This window comes from Rhamphochromis sp. 'chilingali' (genome assembly GCF_963969265.1).
Source record: "Rhamphochromis sp. 'chilingali' genome assembly, chromosome: 19".
In the NCBI taxonomy this organism is placed as follows: domain Eukaryota; kingdom Metazoa; phylum Chordata; class Actinopteri; order Cichliformes; family Cichlidae; genus Rhamphochromis; species Rhamphochromis sp. 'chilingali'.
In genome coordinates this window covers 3940137-3961850 of record NC_137946.1, presented here as the reverse complement: position 1 = coordinate 3961850, position 21714 = coordinate 3940137, and the positions used below count along the sequence as shown (strand labels likewise).

The 21714-nt window shown below is 41.8% G+C and overlaps 1 protein-coding gene across 6 annotated transcripts in view; it reads left to right on the top strand.

Moving 5' to 3' along the window:
• Positions 1-21714, top strand: part of arhgap32b (Rho GTPase activating protein 32b) — a 124016-nt gene that overhangs the window by 93892 nt on the left and 8410 nt on the right. For 5 of the 6 annotated variants that reach the window (XM_080867658.1, XM_080867656.1, XM_080867657.1 and 2 more), the window contains 6 exons: positions 2315-2396; positions 5146-5196; positions 7662-7736; positions 18479-18628; positions 20846-20948; positions 21358-21502. In XM_080867658.1, coding sequence (XP_080723784.1) covers positions 2315-2396; positions 5146-5196; positions 7662-7736; positions 18479-18628; positions 20846-20948; positions 21358-21502 — 606 coding nt within the window. Of the gene's footprint in view, positions 1-2314; positions 2397-5145; positions 5197-7661; positions 7737-11519; positions 11847-18478; positions 18629-20845; positions 20949-21357; positions 21503-21714 lie in introns of those variants that run through there. The other variant, XM_080867660.1, reaches the window with a different exon arrangement.

Here is a 21714-nt window from a genome sequence, read left to right as displayed (position 1 = left end):
CTGCCTGACAAGTCTTTATTTTTGACAGATCCCCCAACATTATCACCCCCGCTGCTTCTCCTGACTGGCTCTGTCCAAATAAATGCAACACCCCAGGCAACAGTGGGTGCAGTGTGATAGTTTATGTCTATGAAAGGATCTGGAACAATCCCCACATACCCACATGTATAGTTTTTGCTTCCTGACCATAACCAGATCCTATTGTGATTACAGCGATGAGGAACTAATTGTTCCTCATTTAGTTTGAGAACCTATATTTTAAAGGTTATGTGATGTTGGTGAACAGTCCAGCCCTAGCAGGATGTTTACTGATCATTTATGTTTAACTAGCTACAAATAACTAGCTTCCTCTGGATTACAGAGTTTCTGAACACTTGAACACATGTAGGCTGGTCTATACTTATAGATGTTTTATATGAATGAGAGGTTCACTCAGTTTGTCACATTTGAACTTTGTTAACAGTAAAAGCAAAGTGAAACTCAAATCTAGGATGTCTTGGTAGAACTGATGGCTGATGACACCACCAGTAGGGGGCAGTTGATGATGCCAGAAGTGGCCTGTTTGTACCACTAATACTCCTGTGTTTTATTGTATAATGTAAACTTTAGGTTAAAATCCATAATGGGTAAAGAGCAGCTCCCCCCCACCCCCCCCCCCCAAAAAAAAAAAAAAAAAAAAAAAAGATATGCAGAGTAAATGTCGAGTGAACAGTAAAACTCCCTTGGAGGATTTCAAACACCAGGTAGTGATGCAGGAAGGCAGGAGAGTGTGAGGAGAGGGAGGCATGTTAGTTTGCATGTCACAGCATAGGGTGTTGTGTGCTTTAACTAGCTTGCAAGCTTTGTTTCTTACTGTCCGCATTCTTTCAGATTTAAGAGCAACAAAACAGAGCTCATGGTTGTTGGTCTTACTTTTTTATCCTGTCACTGAATTGAAGCCTTCCTTCTCCTTTCCGTCAGGGAATCTTATTTAGAATAGGCTACTGTGCCACTATGCCACATAGGCTACTGCAACATGTCCAAAACTCTGCTATCAGGGTTCTGACGCACATTTAACTGGTTTCCACAGTCTGGTCCACCTGGGCTGGCCCACAGTAAAATCCTCAATGACAGTTTCTCTCGACATGGCATTCAGTCTTTGAAACTTCACTGCTCTGACACTGGGTGGCTTTTAATTCCTCTTTACAGGCTTTGTAGCTCTGTAAACTACAGTCACAATTGGGAACACAGTGACTATGTACAAATGGAGTGTTGATGTGCAATGAACTTGCAATTGTATTGTTTTTCTTTTACCCCCATCCGTAAAAGGCTGATGGGAGGATATTGTCGATAACTTGAACGAGGTGATGTAGGAGTTTCAAATTGATACCTTAGGTGTACGTACGAGGAGGCTGAGGGATAGCACTGTCAGGTTGCTGGTTGGGATTGAATGGGCTCAATACATTTGAAAGTGAAAGTGAAATTCCTGCGAATAAGATAATCCTTTATTAGTCCCACACCTGGGAAATTTTGGGGAAATGGTGACGTGGTTTCTCCAGGATGCTGGTTTAATTGCAAGATACTATAGGTGCTCTGCAACCTCGCTTTTATGTTCAGTAAGAATACAGTGAGAATGCATCCAGCTGGAAACCAGCTGGTTCTAGTTCCTTTTTAACACTGACATGTGTAGATGAGTTTTGCTCAGTCTATCTGCATGTATAAAGTCAGAGTTAGGCCGCCATCGTTTGGAGAGAGTGCCACCCACCAGGTGACGTGTGCAATTGCCTTGTGATTGAAAGGATTCACCCAGAGGCTGAGCATGCAACACCCTTCGTTGTTGAATCCCATAACTGCTTCCAATTGGTCAGCAAATGCAGAAAAAAATCAGTGCAGTCATCAACCAACAAGGCGGTTTGCCACCCTGTTTTTAATCTGAGTGTGTCTGAGTCATAAACAGACCCTTTTGAATCCCACTTTTTCCAGACTGCCATGTAGTCTGACCTGCTAACATTATTTGCACTGTTTTGTTTTTTTTTGTATCCTTGGGCAACCTGAATGTCTATTTTTGCTAATTAAAGTTAATGTGATCATATTCAAATGTAAAACCTGCTACAAACCTAAATGACCCACTGTAATGATTTTATCTGAGTTTTGCTTCAGTTTAGAAGGGAAGTGTTTATGTAACGTGATGACAAAATGGTAAAAATCAGCCATAAATCATATAACTGATATGGCAACCACTCCTTAACATCTCTACGCCCTTGGGTGCCATTATTGTCTTCTAAAATGTGATTGTCTTTCCTCCCACCTCTCTCTGTGCTGTAACTCTTTCCAGGTTGGCTTCTTCCCCAGTGAGTGTGTGGAGCTCATAAATGACAAAGTGCCACAGTCCATGACCAACTCAGTGCCAAAACCAGGTACTTATTCTCCTCTTAAACTATTAACAGGAAATGTGTTAGAAGGGCGTTATCACTGATGGCGGTTAATGTCTCACTGATATCGCTGAGGTTTCAGGAAAGAGTTCGATCTGTGGTGAGTGATTTGACTTTGGGTATATATTAGTGTGCATGCAGTGGTCTAACAGACTCTTTGGGTCAGTTTAATGATTTGGGTATTAAAAACAATAGATCCTTAGTGAATATTCTCACATTATTTGATCCTTTTACAATACAGCAGAGGAAAAAATATTTATTGGTAATATTATAGTTGATACTTTTAATCTAAAATGAAATGGAACAATAAGAACTCTGTTACAGACGTCTAATATATAAGCAGGTTATGATTTTACTGTGAAAGGAAGCCTGTAATTCTGACACATGATCAGCTGAAAGAGGCCTTTACTCATGATTTATTGACTCAGCCATATGCAAATCCTCTGCAAATAACTGCTAATCTATTGCTGTCCAGAGCAAACAGATAAGCTCTTTAGCACACTCCAGAGAGTGTCAAAGACAAGTGTATAACACAAACCCTCTCAGAATCAAAGAGAGCACTCGACAGTGTTTTTAGCGGCTTGAGCTAAACATTGTCATCAGAAATAGCTGCTCAGATCCTATTGCTGTAAGATGTCTTGAATAAATCCACATCACATGCTCCAAATTTAAACATTGATTCAACCACTATGACTCAGCGTCACAGCCAGCCCGCTGGCATTGGGTTGGGCAAGTGGAGCTGCTTTTCCAAACCATACCAAAGCCTCATTCTGGGGTCTCTATTAAGTGAGGACACAAGACAAAAGAAGAAATTGAAGAAAAATAAAGTTAAAGTAGAGAGGGTGGTTATTGCTTGTGGGCTTTCTGGAGCTTTTCGATGCCCATGTTATCTGATGTGCAGCTCAAGTATCAAGCATAATGTTGTTGATCCTTCCAGATTGTGACTAATACCAAATGGATCTTGTTGCAGTGCACACACAGCACTCTGTTCAGTCCGAGGCTAGACTGTGCCTGCTGTCCCACTCCCTTGCTTTTAAGAAATATCTCAATGCTTGTTGCTGTTTTTTGTTGTTTTTGTTTTTTGCATGAGCCCTATTTCTGATATCAGAGTATCTGCACGTGGTCAGGAACTTGATTTTGATATAGACACCAGATTTTCCTCTTATTGTTGATTAATTCTTCAATGATTGGGTTTCTGTTCAGTGTATGAGCTAAAGTAGGGCTGTTCGATATATATCGGATGACGATATGAAAACGTTCATATTACGCTATCGTTTGTTTCATGGTGTCGCAACATAAACTGTTTACAGCAAAATTTTATATTGTTTTGATGGTCACTGTAGTGCCTATATTAATTTCTTAAAGTTCTCTCTTTCTCTTAAATTTAAAATAACCACACTACGGACGGACAAGCGACTGTTTTTATGATTTGCTGTTAGCAACAATGACGGGAAACCCAGCGTGTGGCTCCGCAGTCCGCTTGTTTTTCCACATAAACCTTTCACAATAAAGCTGAAGATCCTGTTGAGATTTTTCAAAATAAACTGAAATGATGACAAACAGAAGGACCAGTCAAAACTAATCGAGGACCTAACGGTGCGTTCACACTGAACGCGATAGACGCGACCAGAGCTTCAGGTTTACATGTAAAGTCAATGAAGGAGCACGATGAAGCGCGACTGGGGGTCGCGCGAAACTTCAGAAGTAGATTTGTGTCGCGAAAACGCTTTTCTGCCTGATTCGCACAACCAAGTAGCTCAACTGATGCGTTTGAAGCGCAAAGTAAAATACGCGCTGCAGTTCGTGTGGTGCATTCTGTGCATTCGCGCTTATCGCGTCTACCGCTCGAGTTGGAAAAATCTGAACTCCAGCATCAAGTCGCGCCGCGACAACCAATCAGCCTGGTGACGTGATGCTCTGACCCAGTTCAAAGGGTCCGGCCAAAGCCATTCATTCTAGCAATCAGTAGTTTTCTGATGAGGCAGAAACAATGTTCTTTTTTTTCCTCCTCCTTCTCCCTGAGGCTCTTCCACTTTAAGGGTCCTTTTTATTCCTGTCTCTCTGTAAATAGTTATATTTTATATATTTGCGTTTAATGTTTTTCTGTTTGAGCATCTTAATATTATTTCAAAACCATTTTTGTAATATAAGCAAAAAAGAGCCGTCAGGTGCTCAAAAGAAACCTTAGACTCAGATGTTAGAACAGGCTTTTCCCCGCAGCACGCCGTGTAATAAATACAAAGAAAAAGGCGGTCGTTACAACTTATGTCTAAAAATGTATGGTTTCACGCATCGGTCAAACCACTCGACTCCAGGTACACGACGCCCAGCTGAAAACACGCAAGTCAAGTTGCCTGAGATTCACAGAATTTACAGAAAATGTAACATTTTTGTGATACATATGGTTGTCGGGACGATAAATGTCTTATATCGGAATATGAGATTTTGGTCATATCGCACAGCCCTAAGCTGAAGTCGTTGTTTCCTGAAACCGTGCAGATGGCCAACTAGTATTTACAGGACACTAAACGAGAATATCTTGGCTCAGGAGTATTATTATAAGTCACAGATTAAAAAGTGGAATGTCTTTGTACATGTTTCAAAATGTGCATCGTTTGCTCTCCACTGTCTCAGTACATCATTAATGCTGTTGCTACCTCATTGCACATGGATGTACAGTAGTGTTGGCATGTGTTTTGATTTGTTGCATTTGACTGTGACTCCTCTGCTTCAGCCTCCCCCTGCTCTGGCCTGCCGCCTGCTTCTTGGAGTCTCTTTCCCCCCTGTGCGTGTTGGTATACACACTCCACCTGCCTCTCTGCTCACACCACCCTCTCTTGTTCACACGCACATACATATAGAAGTATTTTCACATTTACACTTTTTTTTTTTAAAATGATTTTGTACATCACAAATTTGATGAGCATAAGTAAAGTTATAATCCTTAAGATTTTAGTCCTGTTTGATTTATTGGCACTAACAATGTTTCATAAACTAGCTCCCCAAATTCTGCGGGCAGTAAACAAAAGAAATTGCTGTCATATTTATCTTCCATCACTAGAACCAGTTCAATAAAAACCACCCCATTATTCATCTAATCAAAAGTTGTTTTTGCTGACCTGCAGTCATTTCATTCCTTTTTTTTATGTGCCGCCCTAATACCTTTAGTGGCCCACCCCTATCAAAACATTCTGAAGGCACCCCTGGTTGATGGAGCAACAACACGAGCAAGAGTGGCCCACAGACTGGTTGTAATGCATGCTTTATACACTGCCTCCATCTGACAACAGAGCTCACTGCAGGCTGACGGGCAGACCCTGGAATGGGTCTGCCTGTGTTGTTGCTATGTTGTAATTTGTAGACTCTTCTCAAAGTCTACAAATTACACTTCCACTGGCTTACTAAACTCCCATCCACACTTGAATTTCCTTGATTAGATAAAGACCTGGTCCAGAGTTCCGTGATCCGGACCACATTGGTCCTCCCGAATCCAAAGTTTGGCTAACAGATGGACTGTCCTCTCTAGTACTCTGGCATAGAGCTTCCTAGGGAGGCTGAGGAGTGTTATCCTTGTGTAGTTGGAGCACACACCCCAGTTCCTCTTCTTAAGGATGACGATCACTACTCCAGTCTTCCACAGGCACTGCCCAAGATGTCCACCTGATATTGCAGTGGCGTGTCGGCTAACACGGCCCTGTAACACCCAAGGTCTTAAGGAACAGGGTGACTCTACACTCCAGGGGCTCACCCACCCAGAGGTTATAGGAGGTTATAGAGTGATAGCAGAGTTGCCCCTGTACTACACAGTTTGTGAGTAGAGCACTGCTTTGCCTTTCTTGAGTCAGTTTTGGCAGATGGAAAGTCTTGTTCAGTGGGCTCACCAAACTTTTACTACAAAAGAGTTTTTAGATCAGCTACTGCAAAAACCGCATTTTGCTCGGCCTGCCTTCAAGTTGATGGCTCCACTGTCTACAGTCTGCTTATAGGACAGCACAACAGTATCCGAACACTTTGCAGCGCCTCCTTCAACAATGAGGGTGTGAAACATGAATGTATTATGGCCTGACTGATTAATGGATTGATTCTTATATAGCTTTTTACAACATGCCACATTCACCCATTCACACAAGCACTTTTTTCTATGCTTTTAAGTGCTTTCTAACTAACACATACTTAGGGTTAGCATCTTGCCCAAGGATATTTGGCATGCAGGGGATCGAACCACCAACCTTCCAGTCAGCCTGCTGAGCCTGATGACCTGCTCTACCTCCTGAGCTACAGCCAGCTCATTGGGATGACGGGGATGATGTCAAAGTTCTACTGGAGGTGGAAATTGAGATAAGAGCCTGGGACACTCCTGGGACACTCCCAGAACACCCTCACAATACGTTTGGGTGCGCCAGACCTAATTAGCATTCTCTCCCACCACCTGTTCCATCACATCACTGGGTAGTGATCAGTTGGCAACATATAACAACAATAACTGAACACCACTTGGGTTCAACTCAATCTGGCCATTCATCCTGCCCTTACAGGTCTCACTGTCGTTGTGTAGGTGAGCATTGATGTCTCTTAGTAGGACAATGACATCAGTTGGAGCACCCTTCAGCACCACACCCAGCAACTCCAAGTAGGCTGGGCACTCTGAACTGTTGTTCAGTCCATAACTGCCGATGACATTCAGGACGTATTGCTCACCGAGGGCAACTCCATTCTGACCAGACTCCCCTCCAGCCCCTCATGGGGGCTGCACTTGGAAAGACTGTTTCCACAGCCCCCCGCCCTTGACCATCACCCAAGCCACATTGTACCTGACCACTTTACTGTGATAAGGTGGTGAGGGGTATGCATGCTTCTCTCAGGCAAATTTGAAAAGAAATTAAAGAAGCCACTTCTTGTTCATAGCTGTTTGTGTGTGCATCTGCAAGCCATTACCTCATGTGTAGGTATGTAATTTAAAAAAAAGATGTGAGTTCATAAAAATCCTAAGGATTATAACTTCAAAGTTAAACTGAACTTCTTTCACTTTTTTAAATTCATGTAGTTTTTTTCATTCAGTACTACAACTATAATTATGTGTTCTGTTACCTGCTCTTTTAAAGTGTCATTTCCTCAGTTTTCCAAAGTGCACAGTTGATCTGCTCTCTAACTTGAAGTGCTTCTCTCCCTTTGCTGATTCTCTCATGTCTCCATCATCCATCCATCCATCCAAATGTCTGTTGGCCCATCTGTCCATCGGGATGCATGCAGACTTGGAGATGGAGAGTGTAATACAGGACAGTGCATGGGTGGCCGACCCGCTAAACCACTACAGCATAAGTTCAGGTAGACCAAAAAAAGCAATCAAAAACCCCCTTGGTGTGTTGCACAACCACCACCTGCTAACCAAAAATTAACTCTTCTCCTTTGAGTGATGTGTTTGCACTGTGTCGCCTTGTTAGGACTAGTCCTAGTGTGCCTGTCACAGTACACTTGTTAACACACGCTGTTATTTCTTGTGCACTTTTTTGGTGTTGCTCTTTTAAACCTTTTCTTTGACCTTTAACACAGTCTTTCCTCCACACTCTGACGGTGGACCATCTGATTGTAAATTATCGGTAAAGCCACAATAGTGTGGAAGTGTGGAGGTTTTTGCAGTGTTTGTTTATAGTTTTCTTCACTTGACTCGGCACATTATTATCTTTGTTTTGAAAACATCTGTCAAATGCAAATAAGTCATGTTTCCATTTAAATTTGTTACACTTCTTTCTTTCACTCCAAAGTCCTTATTACTATGTGGATATTTTATGGGTGTGTTTAAATATGTCACATTGTATCATCTGTCTGTAAAAGAAAATAGCATTGCTTAATATATTTAAGTTTGGCAAATAGATTTGGGGGGTAAGTGAACAGTCTTCCCCCTCCAGCCCCTGTTCTTTTCACTGCCATGGCCTCTTTAGGTGTATGTAAATCAGTCTAGGGGTGAGCCAGGTTACTCATTGTTGCTGAATATCCTGTCTGGATGAGGGCCAGCTGTTTGTGTGCGTCTGTTTGGTCAAAGCTGTAAGGCCATGGCAGGGTACCGTGGTGCTAGGTCCCAGCCAGCCTTGATTTATTTAATCCTTTCACAATGTGAAGGCCTGTAAACCCATCCATTGAGCTTTAAGCTTTGTCCTGCAACAGTAAGAATCTGTCTCCCTCTCCATGGTGACTGAAAGAGCACATTCCTGCAGGGAGCCACACAACATTGGAAAAATATGCCTCCGCTGCCCAGATCAACGCAGTTCACCACTAACCTTTGCCGCTTCCCAGTAAAATGATGGAAATTGTTAACACACTGTGCTGTTCCAGTTAAAATAAAGACCATACAAGCTAGGAGCTATTAATCCCTCATACCGTGTGCTCGCCCTGTGTTGCAGTGGAAACTGGGATCAAACTGTACTAGCTTCATGGTAAAGGGGGAAAAAAAGAGTTGTGAACTTTCAATAAACAAGGAAGGTTCGACTTCTTTTCTCCCCAGACAACCCATAAGACCTACCAGTTACTGACCCAGATGCACCCCCCCATCCCCCTCCTCAGTGCAGGCTTCATCATGTCTGGGGACCAGTGATTTGGGCAGCTGTGAGCATATATGAGCCAAGACAGCTGCTTATGTGAGGGAAATGAGGAGAGAATGTGTGAGACAGGGTTAGATTTGTCTCCTGTTCCAAAGGATCTCAGATCATTTCCTGGTGCTGTGAGACTGTCCAAGGTCTGCGTAATGTGTTTATCTGCAGCGTCAATGAGACGCTGTTGTTGTAAACTGCACCTTTGTATGGGTGGTGCCTTGGATTACGTACTAACAAGTCAGGTTATGCTGTAAACTGACTGTGCGTGTAAGGAAGGTCATTGCATCAGTGACACAGAAAACATTTGCTAATAGAGATCCTTACTTGTTAGACTTCTTTCACACTTCAGTGCACTGCAACATTATTTTGACACACACAAGCCTCATTAAAGAAATACATTTCTCATGATAACTGTGCGACTAAAAAACATAGAGGCATGTATCCAAACTGTAAGAATTAATATTTACTACCGTGTTTATGTTTCAGACAGCATGGTGTTCTTCTCCTGTCCAGTTAACTTGGCATCCTTGTACTTCTGGCATTCCAGAAGTCAAATGGATTATTCATGTCCATGCAAAATACCAGCTGTGTGATGCTTAGTGTAGCACAAAGTTCTCATCCTGTTATATGGTACAAGATAGCAGGACAGAAATTTACTACTTCCTGTCTGCAAGATCTATGAGGAAACAGATAAGCTAAAGTCTCAGTTGAGTTGTACATATTAAGTGAAAGTTCTTCATGTGTAATGTAAATATTTTTACTTTCTCATCCCATTTTAAGCTGTTTGGTGGTTAAAGTGCCTTTTAAAACACATACATTGGAAGTGGAAGACACAAGCTGAACAGCTCATTTGAGCCAGCTTTTAATAGCCTGGAAGGTTCAGGTGAGCTGCATTAGCTGAAGACCCCCCATGTCATCCAGTTATTACTAAGACTACACCAAGACTTCCTTCCTTCCTTCCTTGTATATTGATTTCAGTGTAAATATTAATAGCACTCAGGAAGGTGGAAGCAGTCTCAAACCACATAAAAGTATTACAAATTTCATTTTTTAAATCTATGAACTGCGTTTTCTGAATCTCACTGCATGTGTGGCTGCTGCTCTGTAGGTGTTCTGTCATGTGTTTTGTCCTAAAGGTCAAAGCGCCATGCTCACTGTGTCTTGTTTATTCAGCCCCATGGCTTCTATTAGAGGTCCTTCTCGTAGGAAGTTCAGAAAGAAAGTGGTAAAGGCCTCTGCTCTGTACGCAAGAGGTTGCAAAACTAAATGTTCTACAGAAAAAAGTTCCTCCAGTAATTTTAAACTGGTAACACTGATGAGTATACAGAATGCCACTGCTAAATTTGAATGATTTAAAGTAGGTAAACAACATAAAATAGTGGTAAATAGTGGTAAATGCCTACCTACTGTAAGGTAGTGTTGGCAGCTTCTGATACTGGGAACTTCAAAGGGGAGGACACTTTGTTGGAGATGCTCAGAAAAACTCAAACATCTGATACACGAAATTAGAAGCTACTGTATCTTTTTAAAGCTCAGCAGATGAGTAACTTCCCTCTGAACTGTTGTGTGCAGGCGTGTTCATAAGGGGAAAAAACAAATGAATGGGAATGCATTGCAAAGAACTAGTGTATACTTCAGTTCAGGGCTTGAGTGAACGTACTGTAATTATCCAAGGAAATGTGTCTGTAATTCATTAAATATGCATCAGCTTAAAGCAGTCACTTGCAGTGAATCGGGCTGCCTGGAGTCTTGTGATCTTGGGTTAGCAACAGTTAGTTAAATAATAGTTTTGTTTTGACTCCGAGTGTTTGTTTGCTGAGGGACTGAGCTAGTTAATGAAATAACAAGATAATGCTTTCAGGGGGTCTTTAGGGGGCAGAGTTGACATAACGTCATGGCTAAGCTAAATACTTACAGGGTTTTTTAACCACACTTAAAGTGTTAGAGTGTCTTTTTGAGGTCAGTCGGCCAGAGGCACTGGGCAAGTTGGTCTTGTGTGTCTGGTTTGATTGTGTCAGGCTGGGAGGTCTCTGAAATGATCCTGGTGGGAGAGGGGGGGTAAGAACGAGAAGTCATTTTGGAATTTGCTTCAGCTCAACCATTTATGTACCAGCATAGTCTCTCAAATGCACCCAATCCCCCCTCAGTAAAAAGAAAACAACAACAAAAACTAATTACCGAGTTATTGGTTTTTTTTTAAATTACCTTTGAAGGTCTTGAATATTACGAAGAATAAAACTAGGGATGCTGCTTGTTAGGAGTGTGTCGTATGAAGTAGCATTTTCCACTGTGCAAGCACCTCTTGCCTGCTTTGACGCCGGTGTTGCCTTCAATGCTGTTACAAGTATCGGGTATTTAGCGCAGTTCAAAGGCCGTATTTAAGGGAAATTGACTTTAAGGCTTTAGTACAGGTGGCTACAATCACCTACATGACATGACGTCTAATCAGTCATCAAAGTAGCTTAAATCTTTTGTTCCAAGTTAACAAAATTATTAATAATTAATAAAAATTCGTTATTTTTGTCCGAAACAACCGGTGAAAGCTACGAAAGCCCATGTGTCCGGGAGCATTTGAAGGCATCAGCGGCGTGGTCGTAAACCGATAGGCTGCAGCTGTATTCGGACTCTGACAGAGCGAGAAAATAAAGTCTGCGGTGTTTCACTGCTCTCCAGCCTTAAACTTTAAACTTTTAATGTCTTGGTTGACGAGACCTCGGTGCTTTTAGAGGAGTTTTCACCGTCGTTTTGTACAGGTGCGACTTTAACGAAAGAAAAAGCCAAGTTGTACTTTGGACTTTGGAAAAACTGTCATAACGCTTCTAGGCAGGTCCAGTGATATGGAACAGAGGTAAGGAAATGCGTTTGATTTGTTTCGAGTTCACATTGTGGAGCTAACCTTTATTCGGAAACTTTCGGGGTTTCCTCTCGTTTTTTATATCGTTAGCTTGATAGCATAATTGCCTAAGTCATTTTTGGCCAATGACATAGGCCAATGACATAGGACAGGATGATGCAGCAGTGGTAGGGGAGTAAAGTTAGGCAAAAATCTCAATTTGACCAAAAAATGACTTAGGCACTTATGCTATGAAGCTAACGATATAGATTAAGGGATTTGGATGACGTAAGGCTAATCCTGGGTTTTAAAGAAATTAGGGGAGAAATTTTGTGCTGTATGACTCCGTATTTTTCCAGTTCCTCTCTCTTTAATTGTGTTAAGTGTGTTAGGTTCTAGTAACGTATAATTACATAGTAAATGTTCGTGTAATGTCATCTTACATCTCTGAACTTGCACTTCAGGGAAGCTTTGCGTCAGCGTTTGAAATATGTGGTTTATAGGATGTCGACGTGTTATCTGGTTAAACATTTAGCGGCAGATGATTACTCAGAACCAAAGACAGCTCAGTCCTCTATCGCTGGAATTTGAATATTCACTGAGCGAGCACTTTATTAGCAACACGTGTGCAGTTTACACCAATGCAGCTTTGTCATAAATTCAGTTTTGCAAAGCTCCGACACTTTCAGATATTATGCTGTTGTTGGAAAAGTGCTATTACTTTCATCGTTGACATGTTTAGTGGTGGTGTAGTGAGCTGTATAATGCTGGAAACTGTGCGTATAATTCTAAAGCAGGATTAGAAAAATAAACGTTTGAAATTAGCGTTTTATAAAGGTGTGAAGAAATCGGAGCATTTAATAATTAAATAAAATAACAGTGAAGAAAAGTGGTCTTAGAAAAGATTGGGTACAATACTCGGGCAGCCCTGAGCCCACATATTACAAACTCTGGCTGCATCACCACCTGCAAATATAGAATAAAAACACTTTCTGTCAGTCAGAACATACAGCAGCATGTAAGAATATCAGATGTTTGCCTATATACATTATTATTAAGGACAAACTGCACAGAATGTTAGGAAATAAATACATTGCATTTACTTATTTATTTTATTTATTTTCGGGTTGAAACAATAATTGCTTGGCCAAACAGAACCCAGCTAAATCCACCCCTCTGTTCCCTCTTCCCTCCCCATGAGATGAAACAATGAGGCACTTTGCTCCTGATACCATTGCACACTTGGGCCTTCTGTCCAAAAGGGTCACTATCACTCACCATTGCCTTGTAATAGGCACATATTGCTCTGTTGTGCACAGTGAACAGGCATGCAGAAACACCAACATGTGATTTGTTAATAGCTGGAAGCACAGCATCTTCTCCTGTTATGTTGCATTAGTTTTACAAGTAATGCAGACATTTTCTCTGCAGTAGTTGCCTTTCAGTGGACAAATGTCCCTTTTTCATACAGTTAATGTAATTTTCTGGCGGTTCCTCCTGGTATAATACGAGCTTTTCAAGACACAATGAAAGCAGTGTGTGTGTTTGTATTTTCTGGCGCTGCTTTGATGAGTTGGTGCAGAGTGCTAACTTGGGAATTCGCAGACGTTTACAGATGCTTTTGGTGGCCTGTGAAGATTTGACTTTAAGACGAATACACTAATATGTAAACCAATATATTTTTGGCACATCTGTGAAACAAATTTCAGCTGGAAACTTTATTCTCAGAGCACGTAGATGTTTGAATCTGATGATCTACACGGAGTGCTAAAGAGGAGGGGCCAGTGTCTGAATTCCCCACCATTCCACTCTCTCGGGGATCCTAGCTAACGCAATAATAGCATCCTGACGCCCCAGTGAGCTGTATCCACACTTGTCAATGGTTGTGTATCCAGTGAACATTAATACAGAGTTGTTATATTAAATGTCTCAGGCTTGAGTGTGCTGCCGGGCAGTGCTCTGTCTGGAAGCAGTAGCACTCTAGCATTGCTCTGAAGCTGCACTCTTCCCCCAATCTGTGTCCTGTGCAAAGCTCCCTGCTAATTAAAAAGAATGAGGTGGTCTGTTTTGGGTTTGAGAGCGTTAAGGAAGCTTGATGTTTGCTATTATGTTGCTAATTGTTCCTACAATTATGCTTGGCCTCCTTTTTTGCCTAGTCCAGCCTGTCACAGCCTCTTGGGGAAAGAGCTCGTCACAGTTACAGTCTGTTAAGGGCAGTAACTGAAACCTGTCAGTCACCCTGGGACATTATAACCATCCTCTTCTGTGTTTAGCTTTGTCATATCTGTTGTGGAAGCAAGATTCAGTCATGGACTCTCATGATTTCTTCGTGTCTGTCAGTCGTTGCATATGCTCGCTGGATCTCAGGCATGGTTTTGTCAAATCAGAGTGAACAGAGATGTGATCAAAAGAGAGGCATCGCAGCAAAGAAGGTCATAGAAATATAACTTCCAAGGAGGGCAAGGTTGCTTTACGTGCAGTTTTGCATGTTCTCCTGAATTTAAAGTTAATGTAGATCATGCCTTAAAACTTAAATAAGAACCCAGAGGGGCTGGGGGTGGCTGCAACGTTGCAAGGCCTGTAGCAGAATTGTCATCAGATATTGATGTCATCTGAGTTTGAGTTGAGCTGTTTCCTTACTTTGAAATTATTACAATTGCAGCTCACAATTCAAACTTTACTTCATGGGGAGGATCTATTGAAATAATGTCCAGCGGCATCATGGGCAATGTAGGATACAGCATTGGTGCTTTTTTGTTTCATACATAGTAATAACTCATGCTAGAGTCATAACAACTTGGAACGTAATATTTAAAAGCTCTTGTGCACCCCAACTTGTGATTATTTATTTGTCAATTTATATAAATGACCACCCAATTCAGTCTCCACCCCCAGACGTTGGTGTAATAAGCCAAGGCTGCGCGGTCAGAGAAGAGAATGGAAACTAATAACAAAAATAAGAAATCCAGGACATCCACCTATGCCTGGAGCAGTAAAGGAAATGGAAGTGCATACCACTTTCTCAAGAAGCAGATGCTCTGATGTTGTTACTGTGGTGCAACAAAGGTGCTAGGATAAGGTATAAGCTATCTGAAACATGTAATGAAATGTTAATGTCCTTTTTTATGTTGATGGTCTGAAGCATTATTTGAGACAAGCTGTCATGTTCACAGTTGTGAGTGGTGAGAAACTTGTTGTGAGTGCGGCTTCAGTTTTCCTTTGGTTTTAAAAATGTTCCCGTTGGGACACCCAGTCGCTGGTCTACCCCCTTAGGTGCCACGAGCTACAAATCGTGTAATTAATGTCAGAGAGAGTTTTTTTTAAAGCCTACATCAGTCCCACTATCGTTAAACTAAAAGCCTTTTAACCAGCTGGATTTCAGCTCCAGTGCCGAGCACGCTCAGCCCCCGGGCTGTCATCTCCTTTGACAGTGAGCAGATGGGAGTCTCTGTCCGTCCTCCAGAGAATCATGGTTGTTTTTGCACTTCTTTCTCAGGTCTTACAGAACGTTGGAGTTGTTTAAAAAGGAACGTGTCATTGTAAACCTGCACAGTTACAAACAAACAAACAAACAAACAAACAAACCAAAACATACTTGAGGCCCTTTTTGATGTCTCAACAGAAAGTCAACTGTGCTGTCTCAGCGGTTTTGTGTGTGGGCATGGCAGCAGAAGGAATCTCTCCCTGAGGGGTAAACTGTAGCCCTGCTTTCTCCTGAAATGGAGCGATCAGTTCTTAATTCAGAGCTGATTGTGCTCCTTCATTAAAATGCTTCTCTACAGACAGTGTTCAACGTTTTGTTGCACACAGTTTATCTGATTGGAGTAGGAAGCCCTTAGCTGACAACGATTCAGCGTCAGTGAACACAAATTGACAGGATTGGTAGCATGTTGTGGAGTAGTTGGACTGATGGTACTGAGAGTCGGTACCAGTGAAACACTTCCTCTTTGCGCCCCCCTGTGTGCACCATAAAATCCATTAAGCTCAAAAGTAACTTTCCTTTCCCACCAGCTTGTTAGTTTTTACTGTCAGCTGGATGTTTGCGTCTAAATGTACTCAGCGGACCGTCAATTAAGTCAGCGTAGTTTGCAGTTTGCCTCAATAGTGTGTTTTTAATATGCAGAAGAGGCAGCTTCTAATCCGTTTTCACCTAATAGTTTCTTGACAAGTGGCTCTCGCTCGGTGGCTGCTTATTTTTAAATGATGTATACAACAGGACATCTTTGAGTTCATCTCTATCAAGGCAACCTAAAGTCTTCACAACGTCTGTTAATCAAACGGCTGCTCAGATATTGTTACTGTCTTAACATCATCTTCCAAACGCGGCTCTTTCACTCGGGCTGTTTCGTTTCTGGCGATTGAGATCGGTAAGCAGTGGCCTACTTTTAGTTGGACTGCAGCGGTAGCAGAACGCAGTCTGGCAACAGGCAGCAAAGAGAAGCCTCATTTTTAAAAAGATTTGGCATCTATTTAATGGAATTTGCAACTCGTACATTTCTTCCAGTCTGGAGATAACAGAAATCTGATATGAAGGTAAAATAAATATAAATCAGTGAAACACATGAGGAGTGTAAGGGCTGTGATCGTGACTGCATTTAGAACGGGTTGAAGGAATGTGTCCTGGAACACAAGTTTTTTTTAAAAACTGATGCGACACATCAGTTTTTCCACTCAGGCAAGAGTCAGTTGGAAGATATATATAAGTTCCAGATGTTGCTTTCACTTCAAGAAGTCAGTGATCAGTAGATACTATAGGTGTTAGATGATTTCCTCATACTTTCACTGGTTCTTACTGCTTGTTATTCTCAATCAACGCAGTCTGTGTCAGATTTCAGTAGCATGGATGATCAGTTCTCCAAGTTAAAGAGAAAAAAATAACTTTCAGGGTGACAGAAAGTCAAACAAGTAGTTAGTGTGAAGGGTTGGAAGGTATAATGATCAAAAAGAGGCAACTTAAAAAACAAAACAATAATAAGTAAAGAACGTCTTGACTGAAGTGGTTGATACAAGCTGAGAGCAGACCGCTGACGTCTGTGAGGGCAGACACACAAAAGATTAGACATGGTTTCATTCTCTGTGATGACTCAGGCTTAACTCTGAAGGTTTCCAGTGTGGTGGAGGTACACAGAAGGGCAGCTGATAATGCTTTAAGAGTTTTAAAGTGATCCGTGGCTAGACGATATAATGTGAAAATGAAAAACGTTCCCAGTAAGGAAATCACAGCATTACCCATCGTCTTTGTTAGGGTCGACACAGACCCAGTTTTAGGTTTTAAATGCATAAGAGTGCCTCTTAAATGTTATATTAAATAAAAAGCTCTGGCAGATATTATGACCTTTGTGTCGTTGGGGTTGGTTCCGACCCCGTTATAATAGAAGACAATTAGGGCTAAAACTGAAATCATAAACACACTCTGAGCTCACTAACACTGTTAGAGAGAAGTTAGGGGCTTCTTTCCTTCCCTGAACAAACGGCGCCCTTTATCCCTACTGCTTCCCTGGAAAAGTCCAGACGGACAGTTACAGGGCTCCGCGTTCTTCAGGTTGTTTTTACAGACACCATCGCTGTTGTTTCAATATTGTTCACAACAAAACGTTTGAAAAAATAATTTTTTTTGCCCTTTTCTTAGAGTAAATATGTATAAGTCTAAACAGACCCATAACACCACGGATGTTACTATAGTTAATATTTACATAAAAAATAAATAAAACAAATATATTTTAGAGATGTTTTCTAATACTCCTCAGTAATAGTAAGATATTATAACAACCTTTTTTAAAACATTGAAAATGAGAGGGTAAACTGTAACAAAAGCCCCGGGGGCCATAAGAAAAATAATAAAAACATACTTTTTATGGTTAAGGTAGCTTAACGAGGTAACCAGTAGGTGACAATCAAACTGGATGATGAACCCTGTTTTAAGGTTTTTTTTTTTTTTTTTTTTGGTGACCCATTAACATAAGAGATGGTAGCAGAAAGCTAACATAAGAGGAAGGTGAAGTTTATTGCTCTTTGAATGACTGACACAGTGCACCAGTATACCATTATGCTTCTGTGAGCGGTGAATGGAAACATGCTGGAGTTTTTGTGCATTTTGTTTTTTCCATGTTGTTGTGAACTAAATGCACGTTTAAAGGACATTTGAAGCTTTCATGAAGCAAGTCTACACAACTGTGTCAAGTAAAGTGACCAGAGAGTGTAAAACGACTCATCCTAGCAGTCAAGAATTCTGTCCTCCCAAACAGGCAGCTTATCTTATTCACTGGATAGCGTTTCCACGTCTCTTCAAAGTAGCGAAAACAAATGGTGTGTAATTTAAGGAGCTTATGGATTTTCTCAGACTATCTGATTGATATGGGGGGGGTGTATCTTCTCTTGAATAGATGCTCATGGATGTGAGGGACTCCTTTGTAATTGCCAGGAAGGCGGTATTTTAGAATGAAGACGTTGCTTAAGGAAATTACAGATGCATAAAAGAGGAGTTTCCGTTACAATGAAGCTGAAATTCACAATGGGACAACCTGAAGCGATCTTGGGGGTTTAGTTGTAGTGCATGGATGCATCTTGTGGGAAATCTGAGCCTTCACGTATTGCTGTGTGAGGGATCTAAAATGTGTCCTTCCTTTCCTCCCTCCCTGATTCCTCAGTGTCTAAAAAGCACGGGAAGCTGATCACCTTCTTGCGCTCCTTCATGAAGTCCAGGCCCACCAAGCAGAAGCTGAAGCAGAGAGGCATCCTCCGGGAGAGGGTGTTTGGCTGTGACCTGGGAGAACACCTCCTCAACTCGGGACATGATGGTGAGTGACAGAGCATTACAAAACTGCAGCGTTTGAAACCGTTAATGATATCAGTAGTCAATCGCATAATTGTGGCTAAAAAAAAGCTTTTTTGCTCTTCAAATATTGGAATTTTAATGGAAATTACAGTCCAAATGTCTGTGCACAGAGTGGTTACATGTTGAGCGGTTATGTAGCTTACTCTGACAGCCTACGTAAAACCTTTCATTTTCTAGATTAGGATACTGCACTGGTAAGCATTCTTGTCATCTATCTTACTTTTCCAGTTTGCTTGGAGAGTTTAGAGGCTGGGTCGCCTTAGCTGTCGTTGTTGAAGTTGGTCCAGAGCCCTTTTTTTTGCCCGTTGGCCGACACTCTGTCCTGCTGGAGACACTTTGTCCCGCTGTAGCCATGGTAGCCACGCTGTAGCCTTGGCTTTTAGGAGTGGATGCTGTGACATCCACGTGAATGCCAGGTCCCGAGGTTTCCCGGAAGAACACTGCAGCATAACCAGATTATTATTCACTTCACCTGTTATCTTACAGTTGTTTGAATGGCGTCCGCCTCATACGGCATGCAAATATGAGCTTGTAGCTCATCTGGTTGCACTGAAGATGTTTGCTGTATTGAAAGTCCATCTGCAGCCTGGTATCTGGCTATAATGGTCATAATGGTGGCCTGATTACACCCTAACATCAGCTCTGACCGGCTTAATAATACTGCTCTGTTGTTGAGCACTGATCAGTAACTTAATTTTAGTTCAGCTTAAAAGCCCATTTGTTCAGGTTAATGGATGACATTGCATGTGTGGACGTGCAGGATTCTCATTTGGCCAGCACATTTGTTTACAGCGATCACAGTTCAAACCATGTAATAGTATAGTCGCCTATCAGTGGGTGCTCTGTCACACATTTGTGGGTGAAGGAGCTGGACTGACCTCTGGAAATCCTGCCCTACCTTGTAAGGGGAGACGTGAGGTCTCAGTCACATGGTGCTCGGTCAGACAGTTAAGGTGTTTACTTGTGAGGAAGACCCCAGAACAACTGCTTCTGCAGAACGGACACCTTAAAGAACAGCCTGGATAAATTTTGATTCTGCAACTGTTTAGTTTTGATGAAGTCATTTTGTTTCTGAGTCCAAAGAAAAAATATTACGAAGGTTCCAAAATAAAACTGTAATTTTTGGAAAAGCTGTATTAAAAATTCCTTGCTACTGTTAACAGCACTTGGGAAATACTTAAAACAATTTTAAAAAATAAAATTTTCATAGGGGGGCTAATAATTTTGTCGTCATCTGTAAAAGGCACATGAATTCTACTTATCTTGCCTTGGAAGTGCCTTAAACCTGCGTTCTTTCTGTCATCATGTTGTGACTCCTCCGATTCTAAAATACAGTATGATTGTACAGACGTCTGTAGGAAACAGCGCTTGCTCCCAGCACAACATAAAGATTCATTGTAGCCCTTCTTGTAATTTGTATGCCATCTTTCAAAACCCAGCTCATGTGATACATCCGTGAGTAAGGGATAAAGGGTTTTCACTTCTGGTTGAACACAGGCCAGGTTAACAGTTTAAAGTGCTTTTAAAAGATGAGGAAACAGTCTAGTGATTTCCACATTTAAACACATGCTGTGCATCTTTGTGGAAAGAGATACTTGTAACAAGTTCTTCCCACTCGGTCCTCTCCTGTGCGGTAGAATATCCGCTTGTTTGTTCACATTGAATGAATGGCCTTATTTTCTCTCTGGCTACATGTGGAATTTGAACAGCTGCTTCAGCAAGTGTCCCACTCTGTCAATCTAAAATGATGTGTGAGCTGTGGGGAGGCCTCCTCGTACATATACACACTGTCCTTATCTTCCATAGACACGCTCACATAGACGAATAACATGTCTGTATTATCCATAGCTCCTGAAGGAGAATGAGGAGACACTAAGCTTTTTCGTGATTTTAGCGGTCTACCACACAATCACTGGCTCGGTGGTTGGTTGCCTCACACGCTGACAGTTTCCTTACAGACTGCCTGCATCAAAACAGAAAATGTTTTAAGGCAACCTAACAGTACCAGGTCAAGAAATGCATGATTCAGTATGCGTATGTGTCCACTCTAGCTCCGAGAGTGTTTTTCCATCAGAAAACACAAAAAAGTTGGTCCACCCTCAGTATCCTGGCATCTTCTTCTGTCCTGCTGCTCAGCAAAGATTGAAAATGATGAATTGCCGTTGTTTTTGTTTGACAGTGCCCCAGGTCCTCAAGAGCTGCACGGAATTCATTGAGAAGCACGGCGTGGTGGACGGCATTTACCGCCTGTCTGGAATTGCTTCAAATATCCAGAAATTGCGGTAAGGAGGCACAAACTGACCGACATCCAATGCTTGGGACTCAACACTCAAAGTACTTTATACAACATGTCTCTCTCACCCATTCACACACACGTTGATGCTTTCTAATGATCACACTTTGATGAATGCATCAGGAGCAGCTCAGGGTTCAGCATCTTGCATGCAGATTGGAACAACCGGGGATCGAACCACCAACGTTCAGATTAGTAGATGACCTGCTCTGCCAATCCTGAGCCCATGTGACACTCTGACATTGTGTAATATTATATGGAGAAAAGATTGATGCATTGCTGGGAAAAGATCTTTGCAAACACTACTGGAAAGTAGAACCGTTTCATGGCCTGTCTCAGCACTCACATGTTAGTTTGTTGACTGCAGTTTGTTGCTTTGTCCTTTTCTCTCCCATCAGGCATGAGTTTGACTCTGAGCAGATCCCTGACTTGACCAAAGATGTTTACATCCAGGACATCCACTGTGTTGGCTCGCTCTGTAAACTCTACTTCAGAGAGCTGCCTAATCCACTGCTCACCTACCAGCTCTACGAGAAGTTCTCTGTAAGTAAAACACTAATGTGGGCTACAGGGCTGCTAACTGTTGCAGATTGGCCGTGACTGACTGCTGACTTTTCAAATTTGATCTCGATAGAAAAGAAATAAAACAGGTTTATCTTATAGGAATTCTTGAAATTCCTCCTCCAGTCATGGGCCATAGACACCCCTAAAATAATAGCACCGCATTCGACACACCCTGTCATTAAAAATGCAGC